Genomic DNA, 19,954 nt, shown 5'->3' on the forward strand with positions numbered 1-19,954 from the left:
ATGACTGGTACAAAAGTTAGGCCTGGACTGATGGTCTACCGGTGCTTGACCCATGTAGCTCGCTGCTCCCTGCGTGGGGGGAAAAATCCTTTTCCTGATGACATGAATCATGGATGAACATGCATCAACAGCAAGTTGAGCTGTGAGTGTGATCATGTGAAGGATGTGCAACATAAGTATGCTATCATCAATATATTAACACTACAAGTATCCCCTACAGCTGGTATAAACTCTTCATGTAGTGAGGTTTAAACACTTACCTGCTGTTTATATATGGAAAAATTCACCAAGTTTAGTGAAGACAAATTGCACAATATATACTTTAAAAGTATAAAGCTGGAAATTATTTCCCAATAAGGGCTATTGGGATCAACTAAAACATGCGTGTTAGTGTGCATAATAGCAGTCAGCAATCAGCCTCACACTGTAATGTGTGAACATTTAAGCACTTCCCATCAACACAAATCAAACATTAGCATCCTCAGACTTCCAAACACCACTTAAGTTTGTTGATTCTGGCCATCTGAGCCCCATCATTCTTAGCCCTTCCTCCAATACCATATATCCCCCTCCTCATTCATTTCTTCCTCTCTTCTTCATCAATCACTTAGGCTCTCCCAGTGCTCACAGCAAAGCTGGACCTATTAGGTCCTCTAATTGAGCCAATTAGCAATTAAACACTCAGATGCACCCACAAAGTCCGGAGGTCCCTCGCAGCACACTCTCGCCTGCCAGGAACTTGGATTTTAACCAGAAACTTGAGCTTGCGAGGGCCTGTGGATCCCCCAGAAAAGCTTGAGGGGGAGCAAAGTCTTGGACAGGAAATGTCTCGTCGACCGGCTTGAGCTGGGCCTTTCAGATGCGGGTTTCTAAGCCCCGCTGAGAGACGCCGAAGTCAGCGAAGCAGCATGCGATGCTGCTTGTGCTGAGAGAGCGCGGGGGGGCTCTGCCGACCAGAGGGAAGAGTTTCATTAAGACCGAGACCTCTTGGCCTCTCCATCTGCATTCTCACTTGTCTCATCTTTTCTCTCCCACTAACAACCTCGCTCGCCATCTCTCCATCTTTAGCCTCCGGTCTTTTTCATGCGCGTTTGAATGACAGAGTAGATAGAATTCAGGCTCGACATGGGTTAATTAGGGCAGATTGTACCACCACGCTGTCTCACGTGGACGGACGTGTGGGCACGTTGACAAAGTCCTCCACAAAGAAGACATTGAGTGACCGCAGATGCAATTATCACTCTATAGAAAGATCATGCATGACATATCTGGTTACACATTTAGCATTAGCTGAAGCAGCTTCCTTCCTTGGATGCCTTACATCAGTATCACAGGAGCCTGGCCAGTTCTCGCTAATTAGCTGAGGTTTTGCTTCAGGACACCTCAACCAGTCCGCTTTTAAAAGCAGAAGGCTTTATTGGCAGTGGGAAAGCGGGGGGGGGGGGGGGGGGGGGGTCGACACGTAAGCACTTAACTGGGTGCAGGCGATACAATAATACAGTTATTGCGGTACAATTACGCCATGGCCATAAAACAGAGGAGAGACCATGAAAGGAAGGATGTGCGTGTGAAACAGATTCCCTTTTTATTGCTGCTGTAGCGTGTGCACGTCAGTGTTCTCTTACGTAACACCAGCCGGCGCTGCGAGGACGGTATAATCTCTACGCCTCATGCAATTCTGACCGCGTTTGTCGCACGAGGATTTGCACACTCGCTCGATAGGTTACATGAATGAAGCGATGTCCACATGCGGACGTTCATTCATGCGCAAAGCTGCATGTATGATGGTGCGCGCGTGCACCTTCGTGCCGCGCACAGCCGGAAAGTGTCCCAGGCTGTTGTAAGCTGCTTACAAGCGCGCATTATTGACCTTTGACCCCCAGCAGGCAGTGAAAAGCTCGGCCTCATCTCCAGCCTCGAACTATTGCCTGTGTTATTTGCTTTGTTTTTAACAGCAAGTATTATCATTTGAGAACCTAATGTACAGGAAAAATGAAAAAAAAAAAGAATGTTGATGACCTCATTTCAGGAATTTCTTTCTTTTTTTTCATTGTGTGAGGCAACTTGCACCAATGCTCCGTTCAAAACATTTCATACAGCTGAATTTTAATCTTTTTTCCCCCTTTTTGCTTTGATCTTTCTCTCTCTGTCTCGCTATCTCCTAAATCTATCACCTCCTCCCTCCATCCCACTGTCTCTGTCTCCTCCTGCAGGATCCAGCAGCCGGTCAAACCCAATGATCCGGACCGAGGGAGACGAGAAGTGATGGAACGTAACAGAATAGCAGCAGGGGAAACGGTCGCTGAAAATTAACACTGACTCGGCCCCCTGCGGTGAGGTCGGTTCTCTTTACTCCAGCAAAAGGACCTTCTCCCCTCAGTGTGACCTTCGCTCCATAATCTCTGAATCGAGTCGACCCCCCCATAAAGAAGTTTGCTTTTGTTAGTTTGATCCCTCTCGAGTTTTTTTGACTCACTGTCATTTGAAACGTCCTTTCATATCTGGACCAGGTGGCAGAACAGTATGAATCTCATCAGGCCTCCTCTTAGTAAACCAAGTCAAAGGGGGTTTTTGTTGTCCAGGACACACACCCTTAATCTCATGACAGACTGGTGCCTAATGGGTGTGGTAGGCCTCGTCCTGGTCTTCTCCCTGGCCTCAAGCCAGAAGTTAGACCCTTCCAAACACCCCATAGTCACCACCAACTATGGCAAGCTTAGAGGAGTCAAGAAGGATCTGAACAATGAGATCCTTGGCCCAGTGGAGCAGTACCTGGGCGTTCCCTACGCCACAGCACCTATCGGCGACCGCCGCTTCCAGCCACCAGAAGCCCCGGGGTCCTGGCAGGAGATCCGCAACGCCACCCAGTTCGCACACGTGTGCCCGCAGAACATTCACGGCGTGCTGCCGGAGATCATGCTGCCTGTGTGGTTCACTGACAACCTGGACGTGGCAGCGGGATACATCCAGAACCAGAGTGAGGACTGTCTCTACCTCAACGTCTACGTGCCCACAGAAGACGGTGAGTTTATGGTGTTGAGTTAGCTTGATTTACTGTCTGCTATACCTCCGTCCCTTCAGTTGCTTTTTGATTAACATCCACGTCTGTGCCGGTCCTACGTGTAGCCCCCGTAATGTCAACTGTAACCCTTTTTTTCTTATTATTACCATTTTCAAAAAAGGATCACCTCCTGTAGAACCGGATCTAAGTTGTTTCAAAACTACTGCTTCAAGAACAAACTTTTTTCAATTTAAGAGTGGAAGCCAGGAGGAAAATCATTTGAGAAGAAAAGGATACGGTGACATTTGGTTTGTGTGTGTGCATGTGGTTCATTTTTTCTACCTATATAAACCTCCCTTGCGAAGCCAGATCATACTCTTGACATTTTCCTGACGCATTGTGCGCAATAGCAGAAATACGCCGGTTTTATCACAGTATCACAGTGACGCAGTGATGCGGACATTCCCTCCCTCCTTTCCAGACGGGTGTCGGGGTTGTTATTTCCCCTGATTACAGGACGTGTTCGGAAACAGTTCGACAGGAAAGTAGTTCAGATATAGGAAGAGTTCGGTACAGGAGCGTCTGGGTCTCCTTTTAACACTTTCCTTGACTTTTTTCCTCCTTCACAGCTCAACACCTCTTCTTCCTCTTCTCCACTGCAACCCCCCCTCACACACACACACACACACACTCACACACCAATGTCACTTTTGCTCCCTTGGCACATATAGCTGACTGTACGTCATTTCGCGCAGCTTAGTAGAAATGTCAGAGCAGGCGAGGTCGCACGCGGTCCCACAGGTGTGCCGTACGTTCACGAAATGTCACAGAGGTGCCAAATAATGCACTTCATTCATCAGAGTGAAGCAGCCACCAAAGCTTTATTTACCATCATCAGCGTAATGCTTCACTTTACCGGTCAGGCCACGGACAGTTCACGAATGACTTTTGAATTTATGGCCGAAAAGTCATACCTTTGTTGGCTAACCTCAGTGAAATGTAGGGGTACTTTTAAATCACTTCAATGTCCAATTATTTTTCTGTGTCTGGCATCTCAAGTCTCAAAAACAATCAATTTGTTTGGCTAATTTGAGGCGAAACACAGCAGATGAAAACACAATTTATTTTTTATTTTTTTCAGTTTTTTACTTTTTTTGGAAATTTCTTCTAAAGTATGGCACGCTAACACTAACAATGTTAGCACCTCTAAACTTAGTCACTACTTTGTATCATAGACCAAACCTGAACAAAAACCAGAGGTCAAAACATAAAACCAAATCTGATTGGCTAGTGACAACACCACTCTTTTCGATATATCACGACTCACTTTTACATTTATTTTCTGTCACTTCCATTAGAATAAGCTGTGCTCAGTACTTCTAAAATCTATTTTGAAGGCCATTAATATTGTTTTCTTCTCTTATTTGATGTGTTTAAATGTATATTAATGCTGATGCTTTGAAATGGATGATTTGTCGTTAAATTGTGGTTTCAAGTGAAGATGTGTGGAATTTTACTATATGACTCTTGAAAGACTGATGAGATTCACTCGAAATTCTCCACTCCATCAGTTTTTTTAAGCGGCAAATATCAAATGTTCTTACCATCCGTCCTTTGAAATGTTTTTACATTTTGAATTTTTCATTTTTTAATTTCATTCATTCATTTATGGTCTGATTTACACATTTTTGTCTAAAAGAAAAACACAACATGCCCAAAAAAATGGGTCTTATGAACATAACCCTAACCTAGCCTGTTTTTCTAGCTAATTTGCCCATATTTGAAAAACTTTGACTACCACTTCCATCAACCACACACAGGCTATAACATGTTGGTTAATCTTCACATAGCGCCACCTAAATGATCCCTTTCCTCCTCCTGACTCCACATCCATTGGAGTTTAATTCAGTAAATGTGTGCTCCAGCCCCGAGCGCCTCAGATCTGTTTTTAGGGCAAAATCCTTAAGAACCTCCTCTAATTTTAAGTGGATTAAGCCTCAAGAATTACTTCTTAATGCTGCCATTTGAGCAAATGGAGGAAAGTGGGACATGTAGTGTGTGCATGTTTGTTCATAGAGGAGCAGAAATGCTAACATTGGGCGCTGTTACTGGCTTCATTGATTGTCACCACTCAAATATAAATATGCCCCTGATATTGTGGTGGGGGGGGGGAATTAAATTATAGAATTTTTATAAAATTGCACTTGTCTTTTATGAAAATGCGATAGATTTACTCTGAATATTTTAGTTTGAGTTGTTTCTGTGTTGTGCCATGAATTGTGATCAATACTTTATTCACTTAATATGTAATGAATTTAAAGAGGATTCAAGCTTGTTTAATGACCCTCTGGGCTTAAGGTGGAGGTCAGTGTTTAGGACCCAGAGGTACCTCACAAGAGGGAGGTGCTCATCTGGTTCCCCTGGAGATGACATCCCATAAATCACAGTGAGAGGTTTTCATCTGGCTCCCCTGCAGAGTCACTGTGGATCGATGGACGAGCGGAGGGGAGGGAAGCATCGGCAGGCTCCGCAGCTGCCTCTGGCCCGCAGACAAACAACATGCTTCTCTCAGCAGTAAGCTGTCATTAATGAAGAGCAAAGATTCATGGGAAATAGGTTTTGAAGCAGCTGAATTGAGCAGGCAAGAGTCAGACCCCACCAAACGGCACATACAGGGAGTGGACATTGGTTTGAGATTTGAGACCATTAAGAAATTGCATGAAGTGGTTTCATCATAAAAATAAATAAATAAATACTCACTCTACAGATGTGAGATGGCATAAATATCAGCATTAGCATGTTAGCTTGATTAGATCTTGTAGGCCATGTGATAAAATGCCTGAAAAGCTGTCATTATGTTCAATCTGATCCACGCGACTATTTTTGACTATTTTATTCCAATACTACTCAAAGTCAGGTTTTTAGTCATTTTCCATCGAGATCTATTTTTCCCCGCAACCCTCTTTGCGCCAATGTGACTATAGGCAAATCTTCCTGGTTTAACAATTTAAAGATGTTGCGGCTTTTATAAATAATCCCAAGCAATTAGGCTTTTCTGGTGTTTGTTCCAGGCGGCGGGCCGATATTTAACGGCGATAAGCTTTTACAAAGTGTCTTCTAAACCGCTAGTTCGCTTCAATTAGTCCCGTTTCACGCGGGCACGGATTCAGTTTGCCAGCTACTCCGCGGGGATTGAAAACACTAACCTCAGCGCTGTCAGTGTCACGATTCTCCAGATAAGCTGCGGGGTGCAAGCCCGGGCCTTATGAATTATTCCGTCCGATGCTCCGTCTGTCCCCGTGCATCAGACTCAAAGTCCCGCATCTCCCCCCATTCCGCGATCCTTAATTCTCAGCAGAGATTCGTCGCGAAAGGCTCGATTGTAATGCAATATTGCGCCCGGTGTTGGCGGGCTTTGCATTAGATGCTGTTGTTGTCCTTGCCATTCCGCTCGAGATGAATGGATGAATAAATGATAGGGGAAAAAACAAGAAGATAAATAATAGAAAGAAAGAGTAGCGAGTGGATGCAGCAGTGAAAATCTGATCCGGATTGCCTGTGATGCTGGAAAAACCCATTATTATTTTTCCCCCGTCGATTTCTTTACATCGGCCGCGCATCTCAGTAAATATGTGAATAAAATAAAGAATGGCCGTCGCCTCTTTTTCTCCATCTGCCTCACGCACAATTGCAATTACCCTCAGCGAGGCATGAGACAGCACCGATAAATAAGTGAAGGACACGCTAAAAGGCGGCAGATTGGGCGTCTCTAGCCAGCAATCCCGAACTCGGCGGAATCGCACCTGACTGTTTTAGCAGAGGGGCAGGTGTCGGAATCGGCACATGGATGGGAAATGGTTTGAAGAGGTGTCCGCCCACAGCTGCTTCTACTCCAAATAATCCAACAGTATTATTCTTTACGGCTAGCCAGCTGTCTGGAGACATGAGCACTATAAGAACGCAAAAGCGAAGGCGCGCAAATCAATTAAGGGGGCGGATCAGTTGTGCTCCCTAGATTTAGCACACCATGTTTACCTCTCATTTTGAAGCTACTTTCCTACAAATTTGAAAAATAATATTAATTTCCTGTCAGTTTTCATTAGTTAGTCAAACCTCAGTCTCGACAAAATGGTTGTATGGATATTGCATGTACACATACTAGTGAGGGTTGTCAGGGGATCCTTGATCGGGATGGAATGGAATATTGGCCCCCTCAATGTTCAAAAGAGCCCAAGACGGAACAATCAACTGCCATAAATTAATGTTAGACTCTCTTAAAGTAGCGTATCAACATGAGCAAAGATTAGCCAAGGATTTCCTCTGTATGTACAGTAGAACAGTAGAATCAGTAGCGCTCCGAACAATAGCATGTGACACGTCATCACTTTACCGCTAAGCTAGCATAATCATATTTCAGTGTTAATGGAGCATCCAGCGGGAATGCAAGGCCCATGTGTGCAAATATGTTTGGGTTGGAACTGACCCCGAACCACCCAATTTAGATAAATGTGTCTAATCTGTGGCGACATCAGTCTGTCCGTTGGGTGCACCTCACATCTCGAACGAGACTCTTTCAAAGCCGCCGAGCGGTAAACTGCGACGGCCGGCGGGTTTGATGGAGCGCTGAAATGGAAAAGAGGTTGTTAGAGACGTGTTCAGGACTGCCAGGGCCGACACGTCCTACAAGACAAATCATCGCCTCACAGATGAGCAGCAGCGGAGGCTTCAGAAGCTGGTGGTGCGCAGCTAGCGTCTGAGAGAACTCCGTCAACAGCGGCTCGTTTTTGTGGTTTCTTGCGGAACTCTTCATTGTGAAGCCTAATTGAATTGTGAAGCCCAATATGAAGTTGAGACTGAGGTTCTTTTAAGACGCTCTGCTATTCAGTAATATGGACACTTTTTTTTTCAATGAAAAAAAGCACACAATTTCCAAATAATTGCAACTTAAGATGTGGAAGTCACAGATGACAGTAGAGTCCATTTAATGAACACAGCTGACACAAATGTTGCTTCATGTTCGTGAAATTGCGTCTGTTGAAATTGCGTAAATATTAACACCTTTTTCTTCCTAAACTTGCTCTGCTGTCCCCTAGCTGTCTCACAGAACTGGACATGTTCAGGAATAAAATTCATTTGTTGATAATTAAAATAAATATCCCAAACTTTAAACCTGACTAAGTACATTGGACCAAGGTACTTTAGGAGTTTTTTTGGTAAATTTACAATTGACTCGCCTACACTAACGTTGCACTTTGACCCCATCACATTAGTCAATAAATATAGATCCTAGTGACACTAAACTGGATAACCTTCTAAAAAAAAGTGAAATGAACTAGATTTGGTTGTCAGCATTATGTTTTTGCATTTATACAGTTTATTAGGTTTTTTTTTTTGCACAAACAGACAATAATGGAAATATGAGACAAAATATAATTATGTCTTCTGCAGTTTTATTAGTGTTTTATTAGACTTTTTATACTGTGCTGTATTAATTAAAACTGAGTTGAATTTATGTTTTACTTTTAAATTAAAATCTGATCATTATCTGACTCCAGCAGTTATCAGATTGTTTAAGTTATCATGTAAACATCATAATGTGATAAAATGTGCTTTATCAGACAATCCCAGTATTCTGATTACAAGAAATCAGATCATCACACCAAGACTTCAGCCTAACATGATGTGCATTTATACCAGTTAAACAGATTATATTTCTATCTACGCATGATGTAAAAAAATGATGTAAAAATTCAAACTGACATCGGCACGACTTGAGAAAACAAACAAGGAGTCTAAACGAGGGTCAACGGCAGCGTCTACACTGTTCTGCAGGTTTATTAGCTCTCACAGTTGGGTGCTAATGCTAAGACCACAGGCTTCGCCAGGTTCACCTCCCTACGCACGGATGCGTTTGCTGAATGAAAACCGATAAATGGGCTGAACTATTTGAGCCATTTCTAAGATTCTCACATTAGTGATCGGAGTGCATGTGAACAAGACAGATCTTATTATGACAATAACGTTAATGTAGTCAGATTGCGCTATAAACTAATTTATGCAATGTATGCTCAAAACAACCTTGGATTTGAAGCTAATGCTCAAGATATTGAAGTATAAGTTGTATTAGGTGCAGATTTGAAATCTTGGTTGTGTTTTGCGCATGAGCGTCTATAAAAGGTGCCTCTGATAATTGATAATGACTCACTATTTACATACTTTTATCCATCGTTATTTACCACGGGTGTAAGCTCACGCGGTGATTCTATAATGCAATTACAGCATCCAGATGGATCGCGCTGCTGGGTTATGATATCGATCCCATTCCAAAGCCTTCAGCTTAGCATCTGGGACAAGGACAAGCAACAATATCATTAGCACAACACACTGGAATGAAGGGAAAATGAGAAACCTGGTGGGGGGGGGGGGATAAGAGGAGATCGAAGAATGGGAGAAGAAGGGTGGATGGGGGTTGTCTTGGCAACCAATCCACCACTTCCTGTATCTTCCTGTCGGGATGCGCTTCAAAGGCCGTGCTCGTTTTTCCACCAGACTCTGAATGGACGAATTAGCAGGGGCTCAGTTCCAGCTATTTATAGCCCAGGCGCCTGGGTGATGGAGGGGAAGAGAGAGGATGAGGAGCCTGCACGGGTGCATTATTAGGTCGCTTAAAATGTTTGCTGCGTTTATGTACAGCTCGGCTGTCACATGCCCAATAATTCTTTTTCTATAATTGGCATAAGAGTGACTTCGCCGTCCTTCCCCCTCCTCATCCTCAAGCCTCCTCTCAACTCTTAGCCCTCCCCCCATTTCCCGAGATTCTTCCAGTTGTCACCACGTGCCTTGGATGAGCAACGAAGGCAGAAATAGGATTTAGAGGCAGACGGTCCATTCAAATGATCGTTTCAGCCTCAGGAGAGTGAATCGACTTTACAACAGTACTTAAATAATAAGCTCTCAGGCTCCGACGACCCGCGTTCTTTTGGCTTGATTTTGGCGGCGCCGCTCAAGCACAATCTGGGATATCATCTGATTTAACTCGGGGATTGATGAGTTACATCTAAAAGGATTTGATGAAGTCTGAAATACCCCGTTCTATTAATGAAACCTTCCCTTATGAGCACGCTCCCACCCACGATTGGGGCAGAACCTCGCCAAGGAAAGTCGTGTTCTGAGTTGCTATGCTTTTTCTGCTTTCTCCTGAAATCACTTGGCTAACAGATAATGCAAATCGATATTTCTGCACTGGTAGAGAAGCTATATATAATATAAAGATAATGCATGTATTGCAGAAATGGTCTCCATCGACCATTTCTGGCGATGATCCTTTCATTTTTCTCAGCTTTTCCATGCTCTAGTTTTGTCTATCATCTTGATTTGCCAGCTTTGTTTCCCCCCCCTTCTGTTTTAGTAGCAAAAGTGCAATTTAGACGCTGCCATTTCTGGGTTAGTTCAAAGAAAAGTCAAATGTTTCCCATAGGAGTTCAACTGATGTCATTGCTTAGTTGAAGAACTGTCACTGGCCTCTCTGCGAGACAAGCGAAGGGGGAATGTTGTACGATTTTCCCAGGCTTGCAAAGTTTTAATTAAAACTGTTATCACACTGGCATTGTGACAAGCTAGCTTGCTGCAGCCTCATGTAAACAGATAACATGGATGAAAATTTCATAAGCGACGCTATAATTATTTGATAGCACTTTGTGTCTATATTATGTATCCAGGGTTGAAAAAGATGAAAATTCCTTTTCAATCTAATGGCATTGTGACAATGGTTTACATATATTTTAGCATGCTTTCAATCAGGTAGAGCACTGCAGATCAACACAAACAGGATTCAGAACGGCCCAACGGACTCAAACAGCAGTAAATCCTCCGTATCTCTCAGCGTATTAGTCATTTATAATTAAATACTGCAGCTTATTGATACATTTCTGAAGTGCTGAGTCAGTCATTTTCAGGTTAGCGCAGTCAGCCATTCTGTTTTTGTGTTTTTTTCCACCTCCGAGTGCAGATAAGCTTGAGTAGGGTCCTCAGAGTAGGGCAGTGCTGCATTGCAGAACCATATTGGAATGTGATATTGAGCTGAGTCGAAGCGATTAAAAGTTTTATTTTTAAACAGGAATCACCTGCATAGTTTTTAATGAATGTGTTAGCTGTTACGGGGAAAACAGGTCAGAAGGTCAGGTCAGATATTTGCCTCTTTTTGCTTGCGTTATTAAGCTAACCCTGCCGGAGGATCTGGAACTGCAAAGCGATTGCAATACGTGCATATTATTTTACCTCTTTTACCTGCCCTTCATCTCACTGGTCTGCTCACACACAGGAACAAACACACACGTGTGTGCTCCGTGTCTCCGCTCAAAGAGCCAATTCATCGTCATGACACAGTCCATCCCTTGTTATCGATAGGTATTAACGACCCGCAGTTCGGCTTCGTCTTTGCGTCGCCGGCACCTGGGCCACTGCAGCCTGCACGTTATTGCATGGAAGCGGCGTGATGTCATACATGCGAGAGGGCATGTACGGGAGCCATCATGTTACCGGGAGAAAAAGATTATTCCCTGATATTGTCCCTTTCTTTTTGCTCGAAATATGTGAGCTCCTATTTCTCAGAAGGGTCTCAACCACCACTGGAGATACCAGTGACCCAGTTTTTTAAAAATGGAGGGGGGGGGGGGTTAAGGTATAACCTCTCTTCCACCTACAACACAGTGCTTAGTGCTCTCAAAAAACTGGTTAACACCTATTCACACCTGGATATGGACTCAACTATTTCGTGGGGCATGTGACCCTATCGACTTACTTGACCAACTGATGACCCTCTTAACGACATATATTTATGAAGCAAACTGGCCAGTGACACCCAATCAACCCTTTCATACAGTGGTAGCACAATAAAGTTGTAGCAGAGAGGAGACATGGTGGGAGCTGCTGTAATGACTCTCTCCTTTCCACAAACAGAGGGTGTGCGGTATAGTGTGTTGCCGTGTCTCAACACTAGGTAGACAAATAGGAACCTCTTGAGTGCACACATGATCGTCTGTATTTTGAAGGACTTTCTGTTCTTTCCGCTATTGCTGTCACTGGGCAAGGTAAAGTGCATTGTGGGATACCTAGCTGTCCCAAAGGCCCGACTGATGCGACAAAATGGCCTGAGAGTACAATTCCAGGAAGCCTGGGAGTGGACCAACACGGTGGACCAAAACATCAAATTTACACTTCATGATGTTAGAGGAACAAGTCTGGCCTTCTTGGACTGTGTTGTACACTTCAAAGGAGATGGGAGCCTGAACATCAAGATCTACAGAAAACACCCCCACTAGAACACAAGCTAGGTGGCATCAGAACCCTACACTATTGGGCATAGAACGTGCCCACCAGAACAGAGGGGAAAGGAGGAAGAACAGAAGCACATCAAGACAGCACTCAAAACCTGTGGCTACCCTCGCTGGTCCTTCATTAAAAAAAATTGTCCAGCCTCCAAAAAAAACCCAGAGGAGACAGAGAATAATTGGCCAAAAAGCAGAACAACATTGTCGTCCCATATGTTGCAGGGCTTTCTGAGAAGCTCGGGAGAGTTTTCAACGAGCATGACATCCCAGTGGAACTCAAGCCCTCCAACACCCTGAGGCAGAAGCTCATCCACCCAAAGGACAAAACACCAAGACACTAACAAAGTAACGTAGTGTCTGCAGCCCAGTGCAGCGAGGAATTACCAGACCTGTACATTGGGGAGACAAAACAACCGCTCCACAAGTGCATAGCCCAACATGAAAGAGCCAGCTCCTCAGGCCAGGACTTAGCAGTTCACCTCTTTTTGAAGGACATAGGCCACTCATTTGAGGATAATAATGTACTGGTTTTGGCCAGAGAAGAGAGAGGAGTGAAAGGAGCCATTTAACTGGAAAGACCATCATTAACCAGAGGTGGGGGGCTGAGATATCACCTGTCATGTGTTAACAATAGAGTATTAAAAAAGATCCCCAGGAGGAGAAGAGGCCATTCACACATGGCCGCTCAAGAACCCCATTGTGTCGCAGAAAGTTTCAACAACCCACATGAAGAGGGGTAGAGCAACCAACAACCAGGTGACTGAAGATCCAAATGTGTTAATGGGTCCTGAAGGTAGAAGTACCTGGAACTTCCCAACAGTCAGTTAGAACTGATGAAGCATCTTGGATGAGAGGTGAAACGTCTGAGAGATTTTAAAGTAAATCCGAATAATAAACGAGGGGAAAATGCCATTCAGAGGTTGGTCTGAATCATATGCCAAAGATAATTCATATTTATTGCAATCAAATGGTAAAAGCGCGCGATGATAAGAAGCAGTAAAACTCTCCCTGCAGCATCAACATAAAATACGCAGGATTTTTGCAGGAAATGAATATTGGCGAAATAATCCTCAATCACCTCTGTGAAAGGGCAGAAATATCCTATAAACATTTTATTTCAAAAGTGCCCTGAGAGTTTCGCGAATGAAAAGACTTACGGTCAGTCCTCTGTCGCCTGCTGAACAGACACCCAGCGTACTCGGACAACACTCTTAACCCCCCTTCCCAGTGATTTTACAGAACTGTTCCGCGAAGAAGTCGACCTATTAAATCTTTTATTCTTAATCAAAAGCCGCCGGGTCCGCTGGGGCAGAGCCGAGTTTGATCGTAAAATAAAAGCAGAAACAGCGAGTTTGGCCTGAAGGTGACACTGCAGATCACGCTCTCCGCCGCCCTGATTTCATGTTTAATGCATGCGCTTTGGAGGATTAAATGTCTGTTTCTCCGCGTGTGGTCATGTGGAAGAACCAAAAGAGAACAAAAAGGATGTAAAAATAGAAATGTATGGTCATGTGTTTGCATCCTGTTATCCTCCTGGGCATTTGACCTAAATTTCTTCCTTTTATTGGGGGGGGGGGGGGATTCTTTTCCATCCTGACAATCTCTCAGCGTTCCACTCTGTCTGCTTCATCCCTCTCACTGGTTAGCAGCATCTCAGTGCTGCACCCTGTGGTGGATAAGCTATTACCGGAGAGAAGGAGATGGCGTGTGATGAACAACAATCATATGGGTTTTCCCCCCTGTCAAAATCACTTCTTCAACTATGCTAAAGATATTTGCTAATGACGGGATGATGTTATCTGATGTGTCATGATATTTGCTGCTGATATCATGATATTAGCTCATAGCATTTTTAAATTAGGTAATGACGTCGTGATATTAGCTGATGAGGTAACGATATTTGTTGAAGATCTGTGATATGGTAACACCAAATATTCATGGTGTCCGGCTTTTCTCCCACAAAAGAAGGATCAGTATCCTGATTGTAAATAAATCATTGAATCATTCCAAATTAACGAACATTTGGGTTTTGGGGGGATTTATTGATCACATAAAGAGGAAAATGATCCGACAGATACGATAATTAATGTAGGCACAAACAGTCTGGGTTAAAGTGGAGAAGTAATTTAACAAATTTGACAGCAACCGCATAAAAAATTTGGGAGTTCTCTGGCACAGATGACAAGCAGAGCTAGCTTAGCCCAGCAGTAATATGAAAACTCTGTGTTTTCCGTGTCTTTCCTGGACAAATGCAAGCAAAGACAAAATCTCAGGGAGATTACACCACTGATAAAAAAAAACAAAACAAGAGGAAATGGCAACAGAGCAGGCGAGCCTGTCAGCACCTCCGAAGCTCAACATAACAACCTCCCACCATATTTTTCTTGTTTCGCTTTACCTTCCTCACCTTCCTCACATGTCAGACAACATAAAGAGTCTTTGCTCTTCAAAGGTTAGCTCAATAAAGAGCACCAGAGGCTCCACTCACAAAACTGCAAATGTCAAAATGGCTAAAAAAAAAAGTTTTTTTTTCCCTTGAACACACCCCTTTATCTTTTACCTGGGGAGGCGAACCAGCGAGCTGATGGGCCCAAGGCTTCATTGGAGTCGACGTGAGAGTGTTCTGTGGTACTCTATCACCACTGCAGCTGTGGCACACAGACTCGGACTTAGCACAAACATGGGCGCAAACATCTCCTGCCAATGCTAAAGTGAAGCTAACATATTTTAAACAAATTATGTGATGTGTTTAGTGAACAACATTAAATGTCTGAGCCAAGAATCATTCCATGCTGTTCAAATTAGCAATATCCATGTGCTAGCTACAGCTTACCATTCATAAATGTCATTAATAGCAATTAAATAGGCTTAAAAAATCAAGTAAGATTACCTGTTGGAATGCTCTCACCCGACTTGGGAACAGATTACATTTCCACTGAAGACGGGTCTCACGCATCACCGCTAAAATGGATATTGGTTCGTACGTGAGCCCGTGTGTCCAAAAGGTCGTGTTTTTTTCATTAAAACTAGTCCCACACGAGGGATCCAACCTGACATTATGTCGCCACGCAGCCATCGGATTTCTTTTCCTGATTCGCTCGCCTCATGAAATGTTAATGCGGTAGCTCAGCGACTTTTGTAGCTATTCTCTGTCAAAGAGAGCAGAATTCAGAGTTGACTCTCTGGCAAGTTTAAGTTTGTTGCGCACGTTTGTTGGTGGCGCATATGCACAAAAGCGCGAGCAGATAAGCCCCCAAATGTGTGTTACTGTGGCTACGGAATGGCTTTAACCTTCATGGCTACTTGATCATCGATGCTCTATAAATGTCACTTCACCTATCCGCTACATCTGTGCCTCACACAGCTCACCTTCCTCTCCACCTCCATCTTCTCCTGCTCTTTTTTTTAATAGCAAAAATTCATCTATATATATTTTGCGATCGATATCACATGACCCAATTTAAATCGGAGCCAATCTCGATCCAGCGATGGTGACTTTCTTCACTGCAGTACTCACTGCAACGGTAGGGGGCGGTAGAGACAAAAGGAAAAGTAGGTGAAAAACAGTATAAACAACACTTTAGCCTAAAACAGCCCACTGCTGTTGCCATTCTCATGCAAGAGGCTTCTTCAGGTCCAAGTAAACAAGGGAATCCCTGAATTTTACGTTTTTTAAGCTAAAGAGTTTTCTTCCAACCAGATTCTTGAAAAAATTCACCTACAAGATAGACAAAAAACACGGTGCCACGGAAATTCCAGATGGAATTATTATGTTTGTGGCTTTTAAACCAAACCAAAGCGCCACAGGAAAGAAGGTCTCGCTACATTCCACAACAGGCAGTTTTCCCTCCATCCATCCGTTTTCAGGCTTGTGGCGAGTTTCTGTTTTGTGGGGGACAGGACAGTTTTCACTGTGCACAAATGTAATTTTTATTTCATTCGTTTTATATAAATGTCATCAAGTAATATGATCGGAACAGGTTACATGTAGCGTTAATAAAGCTTTGGAACTGTTAGATGTGTTCAAGGTGACCTCTGATGTAAAAAAAAAAAGCTTTTTTGAAACCATATTGGAAGGTCACTTCCTGTCCCAGTCACATGATTGTCAGCGGATCACCAGACCAGGATGTTTAGTTTATGTGGTTCGGGACGGTTAAGGTCAAAAGTGTAGTTTAGGCCAGTTGGAATGTTTGCTTCAGAGGTGTCACCGTGGGTTCTACCTACTGTGTTAGCTGTGATAGGTTCCGTACCATTTGAGGGTGAGCGAGAATCCTAAAGAGCTGTTCAATAAAATACAAAGCCTGACCTCTCGAACTGCAAATGTAACGCTGCTAGAACCAGTTAGGAAATCCTGCTCTTCCGTGACCAACTTTGGTCCCTTTTAGGGCCTGAAAACAGGAGAAAACTACCAACAAAGAATTTTACCCAAAGGAATGTCTGTGTAAATTCTCAGTCATCCAGGTCATTGTATCCAAGGTAGTTTTCTCTGTCAACTGGACTGGGTTTCTTCTCTTGAAGACGTTTCGCCTTCTATCCAGAAGGCTTCATCAGTTCTGAAATCGCTGGGGAGAGAGCTTGAAAATATATAGCCCCTGTGGACCATTTGTATGCTAATGATCTGGGTCACCTGAGAGTCGTTAGCAGGGTCGTTGGTCGGGTCGTTCACCTAGTTTCTGTTGAGATGTCTCCCCTTTGTCTGCTGGGTCACATGGTGATGAGTCACTGGGTCTCTTGGAATGGTGTGAATGTTTGTTTTGCTGTTGGAAGGAGTGGAGGACTGCATTGTATGTGGGTGACAGGAAGTGTCTCAGGCCACCACCTCTGTTTAAGGATGGTTTCTCCAATTTAACATGGATAGCTTCCTTGACCCCCCTTTCGAACCAGCGGTCTTCTCTGGCCAGTATCTGTACTTGGCTGTCCTCGAAGGAGTGCCCACTCTCCTTTAAGTGTAAGTGGACTGCTGAATCCTGACCCGAAGAGGTGGCACGTCTGTGTTGTGCCATTCTTCTGTGTAGAGGTTGTTTGGTTTCCCCAATGTACAGTTCCTTGCATTTCTCCTGGCACTGTACAGCATAAACAACATTACTTTGTTTGGGTCTTGGTGTCTTGTCCTTTGGGTGTACTAACCTCTGTCTGAGAGTGTTGCTGGGTTTGAAATGAACCGGTATGTCGTGTTTCTGGAGGATCCTCCTAAACTTCTCCGAGACTCCAGACAGGTAGGGGATGGAAACGCTGCGGCGTTTGTTTCTCTCCTCCTCTCCTTTGCTGAGGTCTTGCTTTCTTGAGGTTTTGGTGAAGGCCCAGTCTGGGTAGCCACATGTTTTGAGAGCTGTCTTAATGTGGTCCTGTTCCTTCTTTCTGCCTTGGGATGTGGTGGGTATTTCTCTGGCCCGGTGTTGGAGAGTTCTGATCACTCCCAACTTGTGTTCCAGTGGGTGGTGAGAGTCAAACTGGAGGTACTGGTCGGTGTGTGTAGGTTTTCTGTAGACTTCGATGGTGAGATTTCTGTCCTCAGTGATCTTGACTGCGCAGTCCAGAAAGGCCAGACTGTTTCCTTTAACCTCTTCCCGGGTGAATTTTACATGCTCGTCTGTTTTGTTGAGGTGATCGGAGAACGCTTCCAATTCTTGTATTTGAATTTTGACCCAGGTGTCATCCACATACCTGAACCAGTGGCTTGGCGCAGTTCCTGTGAAGGATGTCAGGGCCTGGGATTCCACCTTCTCCATGTATAGATTGGCAACTATAGGGGATACTGGTGAGCCCATGGCACAGCCATGTTTCTGCCTGTAGAAGCCTTCTCTGTACTGGAAATAGGTGGTGTTCAAACACAGGTCCAGCATGGTGCAGATTTGGGCCGGTGTTAAGATGGTTCTTTCTGTAAGATTCTTGTCCAATAGAAGGTGCTTGTGGATGGTGTCTATGGCGCTGGCGGTGGGGATGCACGTGAAGAGTGACGTGACATCATAAGATACCATAGTCTCTTCTGGAAGTAGTGTGAGTCCAACGACTTTTTGAGCAAAGTCTTGGGAGTTTTTGATGTGGTGTGGGGTGTTGCCAACCATGGGCGACAAGATGGAGGCCAAGTATTTGGAAATGTTGTAGGTTACAGAATTGATGCTGCTTACTATGGGTCTGAGAGGGGTCCCTGGTTTGTGGATCTTGGGCAATCCATAAATGCAAGGGATGGTTTCTCCTGGATATAGACGGAGCCAAAAGAGCCATTGCATCCTTAGCCAAGGACAAGAACATCACCATCTTACCAGCTGACAAAGGTAGGTGCACGGTCGTACTCAATACGACTGACTATGACACCAAAATACTCAGTCTCCTGACAGATACCGCCACGTATGAGAAACTCAAGCGGGACCCCACCAGCTCATACAAGAAGAAGGTGGTAGACTTACTACAGAAACTGGAAAAGGATAAAGCCATTGACAGACCACAATACTACCGTCTATATCCAGGAGAAACCATCCCTTGCATTTATGGATTGCCCAAGATCCACAAACCAGGGACCCCTCTCAGACCCATAGTAAGCAGCATCAATTCTGTAACCTACAACATTTCCAAATACTTGGCCTCCATCTTGTCGCCCATGGTTGGCAACACCCCACACCACATCAAAAACTCCCAAGACTTTGCTCAAAAAGTCGTTGGACTCACACTACTTCCAGAAGAGACTATGGTATCTTATGATGTCACGTCACTCTTCACGTGCATCCCCACCGCCAGCGCCATAGACACCATCCACAAGCACCTTCTATTGGACAAGAATCTTACAGAAAGAACCATCTTAACACCGGCCCAAATCTGCACCATGCTGGACCTGTGTTTGAACACCACCTATTTCCAGTACAGAGAAGGCTTCTACAGGCAGAAACATGGCTGTGCCATGGGCTCACCAGTATCCCCTATAGTTGCCAATCTATACATGGAGAAGGTGGAATCCCAGGCCCTGACATCCTTCACAGGAACTGCGCCAAGCCACTGGTTCAGGTATGTGGATGACACCTGGGTCAAAATTCAAATACAAGAATTGGAAGCGTTCTCCGATCACCTCAACAAAACAGACGAGCATGTAAAATTCACCCGGGAAGAGGTTAAAGGAAACAGTCTGGCCTTTCTGGACTGCGCAGTCAAGATCACTGAGGACAGAAATCTCACCATCGAAGTCTACAGAAAACCTACACACACCGACCAGTACCTCCAGTTTGACTCTCACCACCCACTGGAACACAAGTTGGGAGTGATCAGAACTCTCCAACACCGGGCCAGAGAAATACCCACCACATCCCAAGGCAGAAAGAAGGAACAGGACCACATTAAGACAGCTCTCAAAACATGTGGCTACCCAGACTGGGCCTTCACCAAAACCTCAAGAAAGCAAGACCTCAGCAAAGGAGAGGAGGAGAGAAACAAACGCCGCAGCGTTTCCATCCCCTACCTGTCTGGAGTCTCGGAGAAGTTTAGGAGGATCCTCCAGAAACACGACATACCGGTTCATTTCAAACCCAGCAACACTCTCAGACAGAGGTTAGTACACCCAAAGGACAAGACACCAAGACCCAAACAAAGTAATGTTGTTTATGCTGTACAGTGCCAGGAGAAATGCAAGGAACTG

The 19,954-nt window shown here is 44.4% G+C and overlaps 1 protein-coding gene across 3 annotated transcripts in view; it reads left to right on the top strand.

Annotated features, from left to right (window-relative positions):
• Positions 1-19,954, top strand: part of nlgn2a (neuroligin 2a) — a 138,277-nt gene that overhangs the window by 48,612 nt on the left and 69,711 nt on the right. For 2 of the 3 annotated variants that reach the window (XM_011618730.2, XM_029839514.1), the window contains exon 2: positions 2,214-3,022. In XM_011618730.2, the coding sequence (XP_011617032.1) occupies positions 2,524-3,022 (499 nt within the window). In that variant the 5' untranslated portion in view covers positions 2,214-2,523. 3 annotated transcript variants of the gene reach the window in all.

Source organism: Takifugu rubripes, chromosome 8, assembly GCF_901000725.2.
Source record: "Takifugu rubripes chromosome 8, fTakRub1.2, whole genome shotgun sequence".
In the NCBI taxonomy this organism is placed as follows: Eukaryota; Metazoa; Chordata; class Actinopteri; order Tetraodontiformes; family Tetraodontidae; genus Takifugu; species Takifugu rubripes.